Source organism: Pseudonaja textilis, chromosome 1, assembly GCF_049901715.1.
Source record: "Pseudonaja textilis isolate UNSWEBS1 chromosome 1, rPseTex1.2, whole genome shotgun sequence".
In the NCBI taxonomy this organism is placed as follows: Eukaryota; Metazoa; Chordata; class Lepidosauria; order Squamata; family Elapidae; genus Pseudonaja; species Pseudonaja textilis.
In genome coordinates this window covers 74,313,068-74,334,064 of record NC_141990.1, presented here as the reverse complement: position 1 = coordinate 74,334,064, position 20,997 = coordinate 74,313,068, and the positions used below count along the sequence as shown (strand labels likewise).

The 20,997-nt window shown below is 37.3% G+C and overlaps 1 protein-coding gene across 4 annotated transcripts; it reads right to left on the bottom strand.

The window, feature by feature from the left end:
• Positions 1 to 3,302: 3,302 nt before the first annotated feature.
• On the bottom strand, positions 3,303 to 17,720 carry TBXT (T-box transcription factor T). 4 transcript variants are annotated; one of them, XM_087921741.1, is made up of 8 exons: positions 17,515 to 17,720; positions 15,847 to 16,111; positions 12,386 to 12,520; positions 10,574 to 10,635; positions 10,423 to 10,484; positions 8,413 to 8,589; positions 5,922 to 6,054; positions 3,303 to 3,754 (listed from the first exon to the last, which is right to left on the bottom strand). In XM_087921741.1, exons 1-8 carry the CDS (start codon positions 17,718 to 17,720, stop codon positions 3,487 to 3,489), a joined length of 1,308 nt encoding a protein of 435 aa, XP_087777867.1. In that variant the 3' UTR covers positions 3,303 to 3,486. The 4 variants fall into 4 exon arrangements, with proteins under 4 accessions (XP_087777867.1, XP_026561046.1, XP_026561047.1 ...); XM_026705261.2 differs by having other exon boundaries at positions 5,922 to 6,051; XM_026705262.2 differs by having other exon boundaries at positions 5,922 to 6,051; positions 8,413 to 8,586.
• Positions 17,721 to 20,997: the final 3,277 nt, after the last annotated feature.

Genomic DNA, 20,997 nt, shown 5'->3' with positions numbered 1-20,997 from the left:
GCATTAATTCCTATTACTATTGTCATAAAAATAACTCCTTCAGTTAAAAAAAAGTTGGCTCAAACTTTAAACATGGGTTGGAAGGTCTTACCTTGATTTTCCTCTGCAATAGTCTGTACACATTCTGCCCAATGAGGTGGTCCTCAATTTATAACCACAATTGGGACCAGTATTTCTGTTGCTAAGCGAAGTGGTGGTGAAGTGAGTTGAGTCAAATTTTACAACTTTTTTGCCGAAGTTGTTAAGCGAATCACTACAGTTGTTAAATGAATTGTGTGATTCTTAAGTAAATCTGTTATCTTCCCCAATGACTATATTTATCAGAAGTGAGCTAGAAGGTCACAAATGGTGATCAAATGACCCCCAGATGTTGCAATTATTGTAAATATATCCCAATAGCCAAGCACCTGAATTTTAATCACTTGACCCATAGAGATGTTACAATAGTCATAAGTTACTTTTCCCAATGTCATTGTAACTTCAAACAGTCACTAAACCAACAGTTGTGAATTAAGGACAACTTGTATACAAATCAGATTTATGCAATAGAAACTAACCTAAACATTGAGATTAATATACAATTCTTTGAATCTCAGTTACATTGTGCTTTTCTGATAAACTATAGTTAAAGAACACCAGCTATCAAGTCTCTGTCATGATTCATTACAAGTACGATATTTGACTATTCCATTCAAAAGTCACCATGCTGTAATGTATTTAATGTAGCCTTATTTAAATATTGTTATCAAGTAACAATTAAATTGTTGATTTACAAAACAGTACCATTTACTTCACAATTGTACTGAGCTGAGCTAAAATAGAAACATGCAAGCAAAAGTACATTTTTGTTAATGCCCGAAAGAAAGCACAATGTAATGTACATAATTTACAAAATTCAACTTGCACAATAAAAGAGAAGAGTTTATTTACATATTGACAAGGGACATATAAACAAAAGGCAACAATTTTGGTAATGGTTTTGCTACTACTGGCTTATAAGTACTAAACTCTTTCATCATGATTACCTCAGCCTAATCTGGAGCTTGATCTCAGACTTCTGAGGATGCCAACCTTAAATATCATTCTGACACTCAAGAATTCTGTTCATAAAACAGGTCCCCTAGAGGATAATCTTACATTCTACAGTACACAGAGCATATACACATATATAAAGGCATTTGCTAACAAATAAATACAACTTGTTGAAGGTCACTGCCAAAATAAATTAAGGGGGAAAAAACAAATGTGCACTTCCTACTTATGACTAGGCTTCAAGCTTATTAAAATCAAATGTCCTTAAAAATATATTTCATTATGTAACCGTCCTTTGAGTGACAGTATTTATAAATCACTAATTAAAGAAGGTTTCACACATGACAGCTTCCTACACACAGGAAAACCACAAGCTTCATGTGGTTCTGCGCACAACAGCAAGGAAATAAATGCATCTTTGATAGTTCGCCATTTGCTTATAGAAAGAAGTAATATTGTTTCAAACTGGCTTGTTCTATGTAAATATGGTAAAAGAGTTATCTATACAAGCACACTGAATTAGTAATAAGGCTGCTATTTTTACCTGGGAGTAAGTCCCACAAAACACAATCAAATTTATTTTCATTCAATGCACAATTGCACTGTACAACTTTATATAGACACACATTAAGAAAAAAAAGAAATTAGTTAATATTTTGAAAACTTCATTTGTTTTACAGAAAAGAACTTTTTAGATTGTCATGTCAAGTTAGCACAATGAAATAAGCACAGAGTTGTGCCTAAATCTGTAAACTGTGAAGTTTTAAGGCACATATTTTATTAGTGCATAATTTTTAACTGTTCTTGAAGGCTAATTACATAGAGGTATTTTAAAAGAATTGGCATTTGGGTCAATATACAGCATACCATGTGGGACAACCAATTTTTGACCTTCCAAGTTAAGCAGATAGTGCCCTTGGGGGAAAAAAAGTACACAACTTTGTTTTATAAAATGTGTACCCTTAGAGGGAAGGGAAGGATGTACCAGTGATGTCACAGCCAATATTCACTGCTATGGCAGAGTTTGGAGCAGAAATTCAAGGCTTTATGTATTTGCTTTTCCCTTTACAATCCCTAAAAGAGAAAACAACAAAACCAAACTCTGATAATTAGGGCTGTTCATTTTTTTAAGGATGAAGTGGTTGCTTCAATTTCTGAGACATACTACACCCATTTTACTCTTTAACTCCCTAGCCCAAAGACCATCACAGAAACATGAGCTGTTACCCACTTGGAGAGTCTCTTAAAAAGGGTTGTTCGAAGTTGTGTTCTGTGGAATCCTATCTTTCCACCAGAATCTGATGAGCTTCCACAAAAGACAAGGGCACAAAACCCAACAATCCAATAAATACTCCAATCCAGTCAATTTTCTATCGAAAATTATGACTCTTAATCAGGATCCCCAAGTGTTTTTGGTACTAAGAGGTTTCATGACTTGCAAAAGTTTGAAGGCCCCCGTTTTAGAAGTTCCTCTACTGCTGCATCCATTATATGCATCTTCTAAGCATTGTGGAATAATCAAAGAAGAGGTAATGAACTGTCCCAACTGAAGCATTCATAAGCAAATGGCTGAAAGGAAATCATTGGAAGGTGTTGGGTGATTGCCTTTGGTTGTTAAACTAGGTTAGGCGTGTTATGGGGTTAAAATTTCAATTTGAGTGTATTTTCTTACTCAGAATCTTAGAAAACCATTCTGGTGGGTTTTTTTGCAACACAGATGAAAACAAACTTTGGGGCCACAAAACCAAGCTTGGAGCCATTGATTGTCCATTCCCTTAACTGGGAAAATTAATAAAAGTATTGCTTAGGGGAAAGTATTTGCGTAATCTCAGCCTTCGAGAAATAAAAATGCAAGTCACAGTTATATTTCTGAAACTGCCAAGCAAAAATAAAACAAAAATATGCACATCATATTTTTCAACGGAAGCAATTTATACATTCATCAATGAAAATCTGTCAAGTACGATGCATGGTAGAAATCAGCCCTTAATACTGTGGGAATTTTTTCCTGTTCTGAACAGAACAAAACAAAAAAAATCATGAGACCCCCCTAATCTGATGTTGGCAAAGCTGACTTCCATCAAAGTTTCAAAAAAAAAAAAATTAAAATGTCAACAATGGCTCATTGGAGAATCTGTTCGTGGTGCTTTAAATACTCATGAACAGAGGCTTGGCAACAATTCTAGCCCTCAAGGCTGCAGAGGTAGAAAAGAAGGCGGTAACCCCACCCTTTGGGGTCTGGACCACCAGATAAATTCCTACAGCTTTCATAAGGTGTCTGTACCATTTACTAATACATTCTAATACTGAAAGGAGCATCAAGCTATTAGTGCAGTTACTTTACCGTTAATATACGTCAAGACTTATTCCTCTAACTCCTGGAACTTTCTCAGCGGATTCCCAGTTTACAGCAACTAGAAAGTCTTTGGCCATCAGAAAAGGAGAAGGACTCTCCTACATAGAAGGAGTCGTGACGGGAGTCCATGTGGAGGCAAGTCTAGCATGCACTGAGGCATCATACTGACTGTCAGCAATATCTGTGGGTGCCCCATTGTCATAGAGGGGAGAGCCCGAAGAAGTCGTAGCGACGGAATGAGGAAGTGTGGGGTAGTGGGTTGTAGAGCCTCGCAAAAACTGAGATCCTATCCCACTGGACATCCCACCTGACTGTGAAACGGGTGAGATGGTGCTGTTGCTCACAGACCACAAGTTGGGATATTGGCTACAAGAGAAAGAAAAAACAACAACAGGTTTTCCATTTCTAGAAAGGCAGCCTCGGTAGCGAAAGACTAAGTAATGTAACATATAGTTCTGCAAACTATAGCTCACTTCATTATTCTAAATATAGAATTTATTAACATCAACATGTTTGAGAGTAGGGGAGGACAAAAAGTATGCATTTGAGTGAGGCATTGACAGGATGCATACAAGAGGCATAGACCTTCTTAATTCAAGCGTGTATTTTCCTGGATCACGCAGTTCGTATATAGCAATTGCAGTAGCATTTAAGACTTATATACCGCTTCATAGAGTTTTACGGCACTCTCTGAGCAGTTTGCAATGTCAGCATATTGCCCCCCAACAATATGGGTCCTTATTTTATTGACCCCAGGATAGTAGGCTGAATCAATCTTCAAACATGCAAATTTATGATACACATAGATGTTGCCACCCCAATCCAAATCACCTTTTTGGTTTCAGAGGGAAAAGTTTGGCAAATCCCTCACTAGGAGAAGTACTAAAGATTTTTGGAAGGCATTTTGCAATCTGGTGTTTAGTGCTGACTGGTGTCAATATAAGTTCATGAGTCCTCTCTCCAGTCCCAGACGCATAAGCAGCTTTTTTTCATTTAATTTCCATTCACCAACTACTAAAATGGAATTATCTGTAAAGCTAGGCACCAAACTCAGCAGGATTGTCTTTTCTGAAAAACGTCACCAATATAAGAATTGGGAGGTTATAGCAAATCAAACATTTTATTGCGGTCATAAACTAGCATATTATGAATGCTGTACATATTGTTAATGATCCCTCGCTTCAATTACTAGCGCAAAGCAGTATTCTTACACAATAACAGAAACTTTAGTTTGTAAAAGGAAGAAAGTATTTTAGGGAACTCTGGACTTGGTGATTTCCTACGGATTAGATTAGATTCAACTTTATTGTCATAGCCACAGGCAACGAAATGCAGTTAGCATCGATTAAAGATGTGTTACAGTACAGATCATGTTTGTTTACATACAATTCCTTCAGAATTCTGTGAATTGCCATAGCATGCAAATGCCTGCTACTGTTAGATGGAGTCTTTCTCTAGTCACATTTTTTTCTACCCTACAGAGCAATGTATTTATTTATGTAGTAAATTTATATGGCCACCCACCTCACGGAATCTGGGCGGCATTTCATAAACTCCATAATAAAAGACCTATTACATCCAAGCTCCTTAAGCAATTTTTTTTAAATAGCCATCAGCATCAGTGGAGAGAAGGGAAGTTAAAAAGGCAAAATAGTAGGACTAGTGCAAACCTTTATTCCCTTGGACTTGCAAGAAGTAGGATTGGTATTGGGATGTCATATCCAGCATCTTGTCTTTATTGACCTCTTCCACTGATGCTGCTAAGGAGGGGTATATTTGCATCTTACTAACCTTTTTTTTTTAATATACTAAGCACATCTCTTTTTTTCCCCTTTAAATCAGGGATGGCCGCCTTAAAGGCTGTGGATGGAACTACTGATATAGTGTTACACTATTTTTTAACTGGAAAGTGTATTAGCTCAAAACCACCAAAGAGACTTATTGGAGACTTATTAAGTCACTGACTCCTCCTACACATATAAAAGGATAAAACAGAGGAAGTAAAAAATAATTTTCACCCATGGCAACAAAGAGGGATGGCACTGGTGGCTCAGTGGTTAAAGACACTGGACTTGTTGGCTAAAAAGTTGGCAGCCCAGCTCTGAGACCCAGCTCCACACGACAGGGTGAGCTCTCGTTCTTGCCCCAGCTCCTGCCAACCTAGCAGCCTGAAAGCATTCTAATACAAGTAGATAAATATTTATCACTTCAGTGAGAATCTAACAACATTCAGTGATATCATGCTGGCCACATGACCGCAGAAATTTCTTTAGACATTTGTTCAATGGCCTTGAAATGGAGATAAGCACTGCTCCCTATTTCTTTACCTTTATAGGAAAGTAGCTAGTATATCACAGACTAGCCGCAACCCTATCCTTGCACATATATAACACAACCCTGCATAAATCATACTATACAAACAGTATTAGTGTAGAAACTATAGCTATATTGGGGGGCGGGGGGGAGGATCACCTCTATGGGACTCATGGCAGAAATGGATCTAGAAGTTTCATGTTCATGGAAGAGAGCTTACCTGGAGCTGGTTGGTGGACCGCTACTGTGATTCATAGGCAACATACTTGTTGGAGCTGGGACTCCTAAGCTGGACCAGTTGTCATGGCTTTGGAGCATAGAAAGGCATGCTGAAGAACTGTCTCCATAGGCTGCTGCAAAAGCAAGCATTTTGTGTAAGAACATTCCATACTGTCAAGTACAATACCTGACTATGAACTTCATCAGTATAATTGAATTCATTAGGAATTGTTAGAATGTATTTGCTTTTCTAGCAATGATATAAGGTCATTTAAAAATATTGCATTTGATTCTACATAAATATCAAATCATTTTGCAATCATATTAGTAAAGACCCAAAGCAGAGATCAATTCTGTATATTTAGTCCACAAAGTTTCAGTGGAGCAGGGACATATCAACTTTTCAAAAAGTAATATGCAACCTTCATAGCCTTTTTTTGAGTTATTACTCTATAATCAGGCTTGAAAGAAATGAGAAAAACATCATTTGCATACCAAACAAGTCCTTTTTATAAACAGAAATAGATTATAAGATTAAAATATATTAAAAAAAATAAACAATCTCGTGCGGGCATCTGAATTAAGAATAAATGCTCTCTTAAAGCTCTCTCAGAGAGTCGTGATAGCAAAGTGGTTAGAATGCAGTATTTCAGGCTAACTCTACTGACTGCCAGCAGTTTGATCCTGATTGGCTCAAGGTTGACTCAGCCTTCCTTATTTCTAAGGTCAGTGAAATGAGAACCCAAGATTGTTGGGGGAATATGTTGACTCTGAAAACTGCTTAAGAACCACTATGAAGCAGTATATAAGTCTATTGCTATTGTGCTATTGCTAAATGGCTCAAAACCAAGGATGTAGTTTAGATTTACTTCAAATTCATTTTTCTTATAATCACCTAGCTGGAAATTTTAGGACTTACTAGGCACCAAAGGCTGTTTAAAATTGCTAATGAAACCAACTGTATATTGTAATTGAAAACATCATCTAAACTTTATGGAATGATGAATTGTGTCTGAAAATCAAAAGCCTTGCCATTTCCTATATGAGTCTGTTACCCTGACTGTTTCCATTTTGGAAAGCAAAAACAGTGCCTTTTTAATTAAATTCCAGTGCCATAAAGGTGAAAATAACAGTACCATCACAGCAGGCCAGATTTTCACAAAAATCTTATTTTAAGTAAGCTTGAAGTCTTTTATTGCAAACCAAAGAATTAATAAAATGATCTATTCACTATTAATAGTGCATTCTTTTGTAGACTATTCAAAACATTTAATAATTATTTGAAAAACGTATTTTTTAAAAAAACTTTACTTTTACTTTTCTGAGTAAAACTGCCATGATTCAGATGGTTAGTGAAATCTCATTGCTGTACTTTCTTTCTGTTACAATTCCTACAGCTGATTAAGATGGATACTCTATCTAGCTATTTCTATCTATCCATCCATCTATAGATAGATAACACCGATGGTGCTACTAGCACTGATGATGCTATCTAGTTAGGATAATGAAACATCTGCAAGAAAACAAGCAAGCTCAGAGAGCACCAAGGACCCCATATATATCAATATTACCATCATCATAATCTATCTACTTCATCTTGAATTTATTTATTTATTTGATTTGTCAATCACTTACAAGATAACAGGTGTAAGTATAAATATAGTTATGAATACATGAGGTGGATACATATAAGAAAAATAAAAAGAAACAATAGGACAAGGACGGTAGGCACGATTGGTGCGCTTATGCATGCCTGCTACAGGCCTCTTAGGAAAGGGGTGAGGTCAATACCATAGTAGACAATCTAAGGTTAAAGTATTTGGGGTCTGGGGAACAAACCACAGAGTCAGGTAGAGTATTCCAAACATTGACCACTCTGTTGCTGAAGTCGTATTTCCTGCAATCAAGTTTGATGCGGTTTATCTTGAGTTTGTATCTATTGTGTGCTCTTGTATTTTTATGGTTGAAGCTGAAGTATTCATTTACAGGTACGACATTGCAATGTATGATTTTATATACTGTATTTAGATCGGACCGAAGGTCCTGTATTTAAATCGGAGTGAATTAATCCACTGCAGGATTGAAGATTGCATATGCACCATAATCTATATGTTGGTCAAAAACAGTTTGTATTAATGTTTTCCAATTTCTCAATCTAAAGCTAAAAGAGGATGACTGGCCCAAAGTAGCCAGAAAGCTTTCATTAGCATTAGAACCTGACTCTTCTGCTGCTAATCCAGCATTTTAACTGCTACACCAGATTAAATCAAATTTTGATCTAGCCTTTACCACCCAGGACTGAACTAATGGTCCCACAGAGGTTGCTGAATTTCAACTTTCATGCTCCAAATATAACAGTCTACAATGACAGTGAGATTTGTAGTTTAAGACTTTGGAGAGTCACAGATTTCACACCTCGGCTGTATATTCACACTGAGATCTGTTAGTATCTTATGACATCAAAAAACTGGAGGACACTATAAAGTACTTACTTGGAGAATTGGTTCTATGGGTGTACGGATTTGGATAAGGGGCAGGACGGTGATTTCTTAATGATGAATACCTTTCACAACTGTGAGCGGGAGAAAGTGACAGAGATGTGCCAAATTGGGAATGAGGACTGGCAGGAGGACAAAGAGTCCCTGTTCCAGGAATTAGCCAACCACCTACTGTAAAAATATGAATAGTATCAATTTACCAATATATAGCAGGATTATTTGTCCAAGACGATAGCAGTTTGCACCACATCAATCCTGGAATGTTAAACCGATTTTTAACTAACATTGAAACGATAAAAATGGATTTCAAGCTCTCCTTGTCTCCCCCAGTAACTTGTGGCTATAAATAGCTTTGTTGTGGTGCTATTATAGCGTATTTACCCATCTCGGCTGATCAATGGTATACCATAAGTGAAATATTGTGTCAAAGCATTCCTACACATTAAAGCAAGAAAACTCAAAATGAAAGTACCATCAGGAATAATCTGAAGTCACGAACGTAAGATTTTTATAACCTCACATCTCTTATTGCTATATCCTAATCTGGGAGGTAATCGGAAAAATGATTAAATTGTAATCTTTTGTATCTAATAGCTTTGAAGAAGCAATGTGAGAACAGCAAAATATCCTAGTAAACATACATTTGAATAAATGGTAGTCATGGCTCTCTAAGGAGAGGAGGATGGGAGAATGACACAATCTGTGTCATGATGGAAACCATCTTAATTACATTCTGCATGGAACTTTACTATATTGATATGAAAGAATGGGAATTGAGCCTGTAATGTCAGACTATATCTTCTGTCATTTCTTACATCATTGTGATTACAGGGGAGATATTCAGAGAGCAGCATAGTAATTCAGAATACTCTGAATACTAAGTTTCAGAGTGTGAAACTTAGACAAAGGGAAAGGTTCTGCAAATACTTCTAATTAACATAATCAAGCTTCTGATCCTCTTTAAAACTTTGTACTGTTGACAATAATCCCTGTCTCAAAGATTATTGAACTCTGTCTGAAAAACATCAATGAGATTTCAGTGGATGGATCGATATATTTGACCAGTTGATCGATACATTTGAACAAATGAAAATGATTGTAAATACTTACACCAGCTTTTTTTCTTATTCCACTTAATTTCAATATGAGAGACACAGAAAATTATCTTGTTCTTTGGTTAATATTTTAGGTTTTTTAGGTTTTAGCTTTTCTATATTTTTAAGTATAAAATCCTATTTTTTGAAATACACATGAGGCAAACAGCAGAGGGCGGGTTTCTACAATTCCAAGTCACACTTTTAGTCCACCTCATGTGGTATTTTCAACGATGGTTAGTGGTGATTTTCCCAAGTTAGCAGGAATTTTTCCAATTCTACTTGAAAATGACAGTAATTGGACCGGGGACCTGCTGCACTCAAAGTATACATTCAACTACTGTGCTAGGAGTCCATTCGAAATCAGAATACATTTCACGCTTAATCATCTGATACCTAAAACAGTGCTTCTCAACCTTTAGCAACTTCAAGCTAGGTGCTGACTGGGGAATTCTGGGAATTGAAGTCCACCCAGCTTAACACTGCCAAGGTTGAGAAGTACTGCCTAAAAATATCTAGAGATCCAGGAATGCAGAATCTCCCAAAGTAAAGCACACTCCTTTGTCTCTGATAATTTTTTCTTGGTTCTCAATGTTCAGTAAGAGAAATAAGTCAAGAACATTACAGTATTTACAGTCTCTGGCATCAGGAATGTAAAATTATAGTACCACTTCTCAGGCTAAAGTATATTGCAGTACACATTTTTTTAAAAGATAGCCTTCTGAAAGATACAAATTGTTGGCGAAGATTATATTTTATGAAATATATGTTCATGCATTGTATATTCATGAATAACGTTCTTAACTACATAACAAAATGGAACTGATATTGGAACAAAACTGCTTTAAGGGTTTTCCATATGGCAATGGTATAACAAAAATATAACTTTCAGAAGAGAGTTTAGACATACATTGTGAATATTGCGATTGCTGACTGTCTCCCACTTCATCCATCATGTCTTTGTGATCACTTCTGTCAAAGAAGCACAATTTTTTAGTAAAAATATTAAACTAATGAAATGCAGTCTGTAAATGCAATTAAAAGCAAACAACAGCTCTCACCTTTCTTTTGCATCAAGGAAAGCTTTTGCAAAGGGGTTATATTTTATCTTTAATGCTGTTATCTAGAAAAAATGAAGAAAATATTTCAAATTCAAATGTAATTTTAATTATTTCATTGTTAATTGAAAACATAATTCAGCAGCATTACTGCTAATTCCAGTAAGGTTTTTGCAATTAATTCTGGTGGGAAAAAGCCCAGAACAAAATTATTAAAACTACTAAGACTGCAGGAGCAGGCTTTGAAATCCTCTACAATGTCCCCTCTTTGCCTTACTAAGATGCCTGGTTTTATTATCCTATTAAGGAAGTACATAAAAGGGACGTAGAGTGGAGGGAGGATACACTAAAAACTGTTATAAAAAGTGTCAGGTTCCGGGTAAAAAGAGGGGATAATATATTGGAAGAACAAATGATTATTTTATTAAGAAATGAGCTACTGTTTCAGCATGGAGAATTTAAATGCAAAGGATTTATATCATAGTTTTGCCCATTATTCAATGAAATATAGACCTACCCTAAAAACTTTGAAACAATTGTATATAAACAATTAACAGAAGATAAACCACTTGATCTTGCTAGACTTTAGCATGCTGTACTTTAATATGATTTTTAAAAATTAGTTGGTAATCATTAGCACTTAATGAATTTAGCATAAGCCCTGAACCTCAATACAATTCATCATGTAGGCTTCAACATAGAAGTTATGTTTACAGACAGGAACTTTATTTCTCTCTCTGGAGGACCTAAAAATTCATTCAGAATCTATTAAAACATAATGTGTTACTGTATAATCAATGCTGAACCCTCTATGTGTTTTGACAGAATCAAAGTAAGCAGTAATAAATATTAGAAGCTAATGCAGACACAAAACAACAGATAGAAAAAAAAAAACGTGTTGTACAAAAAAAATAATGGTTATTATTTTTATAGAAGGGTCACAACATGACAAAGAATAAGAGTTCGATAAGTGTATCTATGGTAGGTCTCCTATTACTTCATTGATATTTATATATTAGATGATTAGGACAATTCAGTTGTATATTTTAAAACGCAGGTTTTAAACAATCTTTCAGTTTGCATATTATGATAAATTGCTTAGTGCTGTCAATAATTAAGTGTTTGGATTCCAAGTATTTTTTTTAAAAAAATGATTTGCATAATATAGTTATGTTCTACAGTAAATACTGATAACATGTATTGAGAATCAATACACCTTTCATTATCTTTTCATCAGATTCGCTGAATTATTATGTCTCAGATCCTCATTATGTCTCAGATCCTGGTCCTATATAAGTCTCCTTGGAAATCAATTCCATATAATCCAGTGGTGTTATGTTGCAATTAAAGTGTGTTTAGTAACATAAACAAAACAAAGAGGGGATTACTGATAAAGTCTTGAGGTTAACTGAAACATTTTCCAAACAAGCAAAAATATCAGAAGACTTTTTCTTTTTTTACTCAAAGAGCAGGATGCCTCTTGTTGAAAAGATCACTTGATATTCTCCTGCAAGTATAACAAGAGTAGTTTTTTTTTTCTAATGGACAAAATAAACCAGTAACATGGAATTATATCTGCCTTACTTCATTGCTGAGTTCTTTTTATGCTTAAGACATTTCTCCTACTTTCCAGCAATTCCACTTCTTTAAGTACTCACTGGAAGTGAACAATTACTGCGTCTCCTTTGTAGCATCTTTTAAAATACTTGTAAACAGCATACCCCTAATTTTAACATCCCCCTTCTCACTCCATGTCCCTTTACTACTTTGAAAGAGAGCAATCCATCCACAGGCTCTTCCACACTTTATGCCTACCTCTTCGTTCTGGTAAGCAGTCACAGCTATAAACTGTGTCTCTGGGAAGGAATGGCTGGTGATCATTCGCTGAGGGCCACCAACTCTCACTATGTGAATCCTAGGCTCATACTTGTGCAAGGAGTTCAACATGATCTGTTGGTGTAAAGAACAACAGAAACAAGCACTGAAAGAGTGATAAACACTATTCTGAGACGGCAACATCAACTACAGCAATGATTTTCACTTTTTAATAAGAACAAATTTGCTGACTTAAATCTAAAAAAAAAAAAATTAAGAGTCCAGATCTCAGTGGCTATTTTACCTTTTGTCTTTCCAGATTAAGTCAAAACAGGAACATTACATCTATGTTTACTTTTTTATTTTATCCAAAGTAGGAAAGCAACATTAATAGTTTTGAAATAAACTAATATATTAAATCACTTAAAATTGATTTATTATCTTGAATTATTTCAAAACTGATAACTACATTTTGCCAAACTCTAATTAAATGTTTATAATTTGATTTTCATCTTTCATTATTGAGGGAGGAATGAAAGAGTTCCATGCACAGAGCTTTATTCATTTCTCACAAAGCAAGTTATTATCTACACATAACCAGTATTACCCAATAAAAACTACCACTGGAAGATTTTATAAACTAACCATAGTACAAAATACCCAGAAAACGGATCCATTTTTGTGTGTGCAGACAGCTTAAATAATACATTTTCCTAGTAAAGTAAGGAGAAACTTCTTTTTTAGCTGGGTTCCTTAATGACTGTCATAACTGTAAAAACATTCACTCAGTAAAGGAAATATTAGCTTTCCTCTTCCTATTTTCCTTCATAACAATTCTGTGAAGTGAATTGGGCTGACAGAAAGTGACTGGCCCAAAGTCACCCAGCCAGATTTCATGTCTAAGGCAGAATTAGAACTCAGTCTTCTGGTTAATAGCCTGGTGCCTTAACTTATCTCATTTTTTTCTTTTATAAGAAATCTAAAGTACTAAAATACATAGTGAGCTGATGCTAATAATAATAATAATAATTGGAGAACAATAATAATATGTAGTCTTGGTTAAAGAGAAGGAAATGATTCCTCTGTAATTAAAACTATAGCTTTTAACTTTTGTTTTTTAACTAGCACAGTATTCATGCCCACTACTGGAACAAACAGCATACAAACTATACAGGTTACTAGTTAGGCATCTCATTTTACTATCAGATTTAACAATTTTGCTAATACAGTATATATTATGGTATCAGAAATACTATTGAGAACCAGGCTGAAAATGCACATTTGAACTATAATATACAAATAAACCTTTCCAATATCATGCTACTAAGTGACTTGAAAAATGTATCTGCAAATTGATTGAAACTTTCTTGCTGATAGATTAGGTCTAACCTGTCATCTTTCTCTCTAAAAAAAAATACAGGTGCCACTGAAGTATTTACATAACAGTTTCAACATAACTAACTTTCCATGCCTGATACATCTTTATGAAGAAAGGACAATGGAACAGAAAAATAGCTATTAATATGCCCTTCATCACAACAATAAGTGAATGTGAATTGTCAAGGAAAACATGCTTTGACATTTCCAAAATTTTACTAGCTGTTGATCCTACAACTAGTTTTTTTCTGTGCACAAAAAAACCTTATTAATAAAATTAGCATTAAGATTTGCTCAGCAATCATATATTGTTGCTGCCATTATTACATTTTGCCATATTATCCCCAAACTCTTAGTAAATTGCCCTTGAATTATCACTTTGGTTAGTCTTTATGTGGCTTGCAAATATGCTGAGAAAGGTGCATGTCACACATCACTTTCCCCAAATTGTCTTTATACTTATCTCGGGATAACACTCTAGGTCTAAGCATGTTGTCCCACTCAGAATGTTGACAGAAATATGCAGCACCAGATTTTGGCATCCAACCATTGCATCCATTTTCTGCATTAATATTAAAACTGTGTAGGAAAACATTACCGAAGTTTGCGGCTAATTTTGTCCTACAAAAATACAAGTTAAATAGAACATCCCTCCAGTCCAGAACAGGAGACAATTTGGTTAAAATATTTTGGAGCCATGCCTTTTGTTCTTATGGAGTGTCCAAGATATTGTATGCTGTATGATCTTGTTTTGCATTACACTGCCACACAGGCCCCCACAAGACTCTAATCCAAAATTTAATTTGATAGCAATTCGGATGAGACATTAACTGTTACAGGATTCAGGACTGGCACAAGATATTTGGTTGCTGGAAAAAAATATTCTAAATTTCCATTAAAAATAATAAACAAAATTAATTACAAATCATTGGTTTTAAACACAATGAATTGTTGAGGGCAAGCTATTTCACTCTTCTTAATTATAGGACTAGAATACCAAGTGGGTTCTAGGTACCTGCCTCCAAATTGATTAAATGCAAACTGAATCAGGATATACTCCCTTTTCCCTTCACTGTTCCTGTCGCTTTAGAATAAAATGGTAAGTATATATAATAAGTGCATTTACAAAAGTAAGTTTTGTAGATGCCAATTCTCTGGGTACCAAACATACAAATAGCTGACACTGTGTTTCATTCTAAGAGATAGATACAAACAGACATTGCCATCTTTTGACACCCTTTCTCCAAATTCTTATTGTTCATTGTTGCTGCATGCTGTTTAAGTTCCTCACACACCAGAATCCAGATTTTAAATGTTCTTAAAATTACGCATTATCTCAAAAATTGAAGTAACACATACAGAAGCTTAAGAACTTGTTTATAGTTTATGCCATGCTAAAATATGTTCAATATCTCAATTTTTTTCAAACTTGTAATACTAGCTTTGGATTTCTTTTTCTGCTTAACCAAGACAGCTTTACCCTCTTGCAAATTGTGCATGCACATATTTGTAAGCATGAATCTATCTTGGAGTTCCAGATGGAAATATAGCAATCAATTTCAGATCCATAGGATTGTGTGCAAAGCACTGGACTTTCAGGCAAGTACCCAGATATGACAAATTTTACAAGAATGTCTATAAATTTAGGCTACAGAACCCAGGAGACAAGAACAAAACATGTTTCTCCGAATCTCCTTTAGTCCATAAAACAGCTAAACTAGGTTTCCTAGGATGCTTTCCCGTGCAAGGCTGGGAAGGGGACACTCTGAAAGCGGCAACGAGGGAACTCTGTATTTTCCAGATTCCTAAACTGAAAAACAAAAGGTGGCTGAAGCCTTAAAAATGACTATTTGCAAGGCAACTTTCCCAAACCCACAGGACTGGCATTAAAGGTGTTTTCAGAAGGCGCGTACATGCGCTTCACATTCGCCTTCGTTTCCTCTGCAGCAACCTAACCCTACTGGACGTGCGGCCCTCTCCCCAAAGCACCTTGCACTTTCTGCCCCCAGCCCGTGATTTTTGGGGTGCCCAATCCTGCCCTCAGGAATACTTCATTTCCACTTCCACGCACGCTCCCTCCTCACCTGGCCTCCCCCGTTGAGTTTATTGGTGAGCTTGACCTTGCTGAAGGACACGGGCGCCTTCATCCAATGGGCGCCAAAGTTGGGCGAATCCGGGTGGATGTAGACGCAGCTCGGGGCCTGCGGCTCAGGCTTGCCGCCTGGCACCCATTCCCCGTTTACGTACTTCCAGCGGTGATTGTCTGCAGCCACAAAGTCCAGCAGGAAGGAGTACATGGCGTTGGGGTCCAGTCCGGACACGCTGGCCTTCAACACGGGGAACATTCGCCTGCAGGGAGGAGACGCAAAGAGCGAGGAGAGGCGGGAAAAGACACCGGCGGCGCGGCCTCTCAAGGCCAGACCTAGGCCGCTGGCGTCGAAGGCTTTTTCTGCCCAAAACACAGAACCTCCTCTGCCCCGAGTCGAGGAGGCCTCGCCGTGCCTTTGATGCTCTCTGGAATCCAACGTAAAGGAAAAACCCGCTTCAGTTTGCAGCCCGTTTTGCGGCTGCTTTCAAGCTACCAATGCATAGGACCGCAGGCGATGAACTCCTTAGGTTGGATTCCCAAATGACCACGCAAGCATTGGGAGGACCCGGCGTTTAGTTATATTTATAGGCGGGGAGGGGATTCTCATCTCACCCTTAGAAAAGAGGCCTTTGAAATCCGTGGGACATAACTAGTGGATAGCAATAATTTGGAAGGAGGCTCTTCTCTGGCCAAATGACAAGTGGGGGTGTCTTATGGATTCTATCTTTTTTGTCTCTTAGGAATAAGCAGTTTTAGGGGTGAGATGTAAATGCTGAAAAAGGTACCCCTGTAGGGTATGGCCACCAAAGCCATTCTTTGTTCTCAGGTTATGGAAGTAAATTCCAATTAAGTCATTTTGAGTGATGCACTTTGATCCTCCCTTTGATTTGGGAGACACCTCTCCACTTCGGGGAAATTCACTTGCATATTAGAAGCACAGATTCCCAGACAAATACTACATACTATAAAAAGGGAGAATTTGGGTTATAGCTTCCTTTTTTTTAGTAGCCTACCATTTGTTGTAATTGCAAGTTTCATAAACAGGCTAGAAGGCCCACATATATATATATATATTTTAATGGAGACATTGTCGCAGTTCAAGTTAGTCATGGAATGGAAGGTAATCTTCAAAAAAGACTGATGGGAAAATGTTTAGAGCTGAAATTCTACTGACACTACAACAAAATCCTGTACCCCACTAGAAAAACTAGTGTTGCTGCATTCGCATGAGGGAAAGTCTCATATCTTGAATGGAAACTCAGGCTGCGGTCCTGCTTTACAAATTGACTGGACAGGATTGCATAGGTTAAGGACTACAAGAGGAAAGGAAGGGGAAGGGAATAAAGAAGACTGAGAGGCTGCAGGATGCCGCCGTGGACAGAATGTAGAAAGGGTGCCAATGGTCAAGGGACAAAGGAGAGACAAGAGGGTATGTCCCAAGAAAAGAACGGGACTTGGGAAAGATCACTGAGGGAATTTCCTCTATTAGCTACTATAAGCAATTGGGAGCAGAAGGCTTCGGATGCCTTTGGATGGCTGATTTCCTGTAGTCCAGGGCAACAATTGAATGAATACAGGAGAAAGCAAAGCGGGAAGGGGGAAAGTATCCCTTGGAAGCAACCTGAAAGCATCAATGCATTTCTGTCTTTCTCTTTCCTCCTACCTGCCATTTTTGGTGACGATCATCTCGTTGGTGAGTTCTTTGAAGCGCAACCACAGTTCGCTGTCCTCCAGAGTGACTCGCAGTTCCCTCTCGGTAGGATCCCCTTTTTCTCTGCCAGCCTGTAGCTCGTTCTCCACTGCGCTCAGGAGATGATCCACTTGATACTGCAGACTCTTTCCAGAGCTGTCCGTGGTTGGAGAACCCATCTTACAGTCCACCCACCAATACCCCTTTAATACCAAGATCCTTCTCCAGTCTTTTGGTACCCAGAAGTTCTCCGCCTTGGAAAAATTTTCGGAGGAAGCCCCACAACAAACTGTAGTGAAGGAGGTCAAAAGCACCCTAAAAGTAGACGGTGGGGTGTGGGACAGGTCTACAGTTTGGGGGCAGAAGGGTTAATTCCACTTGACCTCTCTGGTCCACGCCACTTGAAACGAAACTAGTTAAACGGGGAGCAATTAAGCCCCTGGTATAAATATCCTTGTGACATCACAATGCCAGTAGGGGGCTCACCTGATTGGAGGACAGTCTCTTTGATGTGCCCGTTCCGCCCACCTGATTGGCTCCCTGCGGCCATATCAGAACGGAGCCCAGGGAAAGCCTGTGATGTTAATTGCAGCCAGTGGGATTAAACGCAGCTATTTTATGTAAATTTGCCTCCAAATGTTTGCACCTCTATCAAAGCCGCTGGGCTGCAGTTTCAGCAGCCAAAGAAGGAAATGGCCCAAGTCAGTAAGGGAGCCATAACCGGTAGGTGCTCCACATTCCCTTGCTTATTCCAGCAGTACCATTTACCCATCCAAAGATGTGTCTTACTACTACTGCAAAGAACAGGATGGTTTGGATCAAATCCTTTGTGGGGAGGGATATGCCACGAGAACGTTAATAGCTATGGATCCATAGCCCCAAATTTTGGTCTCCAGTGACTGGATCTTATAAGCTCACCTATTTGCATATCAAGGTTGTTCAGATCAGTGGGACTTTGATGTAAAATGAACTGCAAGTGTGGCATGAACAAAAATGGTTATTTACTGCCAAGAATCCATTTTAACCATGCTGTCCATTTACCAAAGGAGACCAAATGAGGAATACTTTATGTCCAATTTCTGAGAGCCTTTTAATGATGTATTAACGGGAATCGTCACATATTTAAATGTATAAGGGTGAGATTTTTTTTGGTCCCTTTAGTAGTGCTAAAACCCTAATGAAATTACAACAAACTGGAACTGTGAAAGATTCTTCTCTTTCCATAATACAAAACCGCCTCCCTCTTCCAAAAAACTGTAATTATAAATAAAAACCAATTAAACTTGGTTTCGCAAATCAAGTACTAATATATGAAGAGAGAAAGAAAGAGATGATACAGTAGGCTCCAAATCTGGAAAGAAAAACTGGGTATCAGTTAATCTCTGTAAATATATGGTTGAGTGATATGTTCCAGCTAAGCAGAGTTTTGCAGCTTTATAGACATTGGATGGGCCCTTTCAGCACTTTCTAGTTTTTACAGGGATGTAGTCAGAATTAAGATTACTTCCTCCAACATTCTTTTCCTTGTTGTTTTATACTCTGAAACAGATTGGGCAACAACTAAAATATGTGTGCTCTCCACCACATAAATACTTGCTGTAAGTTGAATAACTTTGAAGTGTGCTCTGAGCAAGTGCAAGTCTGTATGACAGGCAACAAGGCCAGAAAGTTGACAGATCCTTGGGATCAAAGAGATATGTCAATAGTTTTTAATTATTTCAAAAAGTAGCATATAAATGTGCTCTTTCTGCATATAATTTAACTTATGCTGGAAAAGGTAAGGAATCCAACATAAATGTGAAGTCAAGGATGGAAAGCTTTGGAGCTGATGCTAGCATCTGAAATCTAAGCTGTTTAGATAGAGGCATTTCAGTCAGCTCACTCAGATAAAGGATAGGGACAGTCTTGCAGATCTTGGTAAATTACTTTACTCTAATGGCCTGGAGGATATAATGTTATGGTAATTCCAGTCCTTTTCAGGGAAAATGGAATCAGGATTTGGGAATTCTTTTGAGGTATCATATGGTTCTGTCTCATTTCATATCCTTTTAACAACTATATAAGGCACAGAAAAGGTAGCCATTACATTCTATTTAATCGCAATCTATTTAAAAACATAAGAAGTGAATCGGTAATCTAGCCAACAATCTATGTCTTACTGTTGCAAACAAGATGCATTAAGGAAACACACAGACTTGGGGAAAAGAGTGATATGTCTCCTCCACTTCTGCTCCTTGGCAGCTGGTGTTCAAGGTTGTCTGCCTGTGAATCCAAGGGCTAGAAAACAGACATCAATACTTCCTTTGCAGTTGTCCAGTTCCTTTTTAAAACTCTCCTAATTGGTGGCCATCACCACATCTGATGACAGAAAATTCCACGGAAATCATCTATGCTTTGCGTAATCCTGGGGAGGCTGTGGGCTTTTGGAACAGATGTCCAGAAGCAAATTGGGAATGGATGAGAGCAAACAAGCTGCAGTTTCATCCAAGTAAACTGGAGATGCCTGGGTGTGAAAATGGAGTAATCAGAATGGGTGCCTTTGAAGATGATTCAGAAACTTCAGCTAGTGTTAAGTGTGGTTGCCCAAATGCTTATGGGTGCTAAGCATCAACACATGCCACACTGGTGTATTATATCAATTGTGCAACCTATGTATTTGTTTCCCTGCCTATTTCACAGCAATTATTTTTGTCTTTTTAAAGGTATTACAATTTAAAATCTCATAATTGCTCGCACACATTTAAGCATTCCTGGAACTGATCAGTAAGTACATTCAAACTGGTGGGGTGTGAAAGAAGGATTTATTAGAGATGGGAACCTCCTTTATTAGATTTTGGAACCTCCTTCTGAGAATTATGTCTAGACATTGCTGTTAGTGCTGCAGTTTCAGAAACGCCTACTGGCAATATTTGATTGGATGTTATTTTAATTCTTTCCTCTTTAGTTTCAGAATGTTTTTAACTCTTAAGCTTATGTAAACAATGGTATCGTTTATGTGGTTCTCTTAAGTTATCAGAATTTTAAATTGTCTGGTTTTTCCATTGGCCTTGTGTAGAATATCTTGATATTCTTTATTACTCATTCCTGAGTTATGAGTTTGCAAAAACTCATTCCTGAGCGATGAGTTTGCAAAAACTCCCAACAATGGCATAAAGACCTTGTCTGTAAAACTGTCATTCCAGGAAGAAAGAATTGAGCTTTTGTATATCTTTTTTTTTTTAAGTTCACCCTGTCAAAAGAAGAGTGAGCTATAAAGAATACAAGAGTCCTCGGTAATAATCCGATCCTCGGTAATAATCCGATCCTCGGTAGAATTTAACTCCGGAATGAATTTAGGTGGGAGAATTTGCAAGGTTACAATGCTAAGCAGGTCTCCTCTTTGGAACGAAGCAGACTGGGTGCCAGAATGCTGGTCTCATAATAAGAGCGGCCGATGGTCTTTAGGACGATCATTTT

Bases quoted from the DNA above. Each gene is read 5' to 3' on its own strand.
- TBXT (XM_087921741.1), bottom strand. From the start codon at position 17,720: ATGGGTTCTCCAACCACGGACAGCTCTGGAAAGAGTCTGCAGTATCAA. The intron at 8,590-10,422 runs GTATGTCTAAAC...ATATTTTTACAG, and splicing joins GCAATCGCAATATTCACAAT to TAGGTGGTTGGCTAATTCCT. The intron at 6,055-8,412 runs GTAAGTACTTTA...TTGCTTTTGCAG, and splicing joins CCATAGAACCAATTCTCCAA to CAGCCTATGGAGACAGTTCT.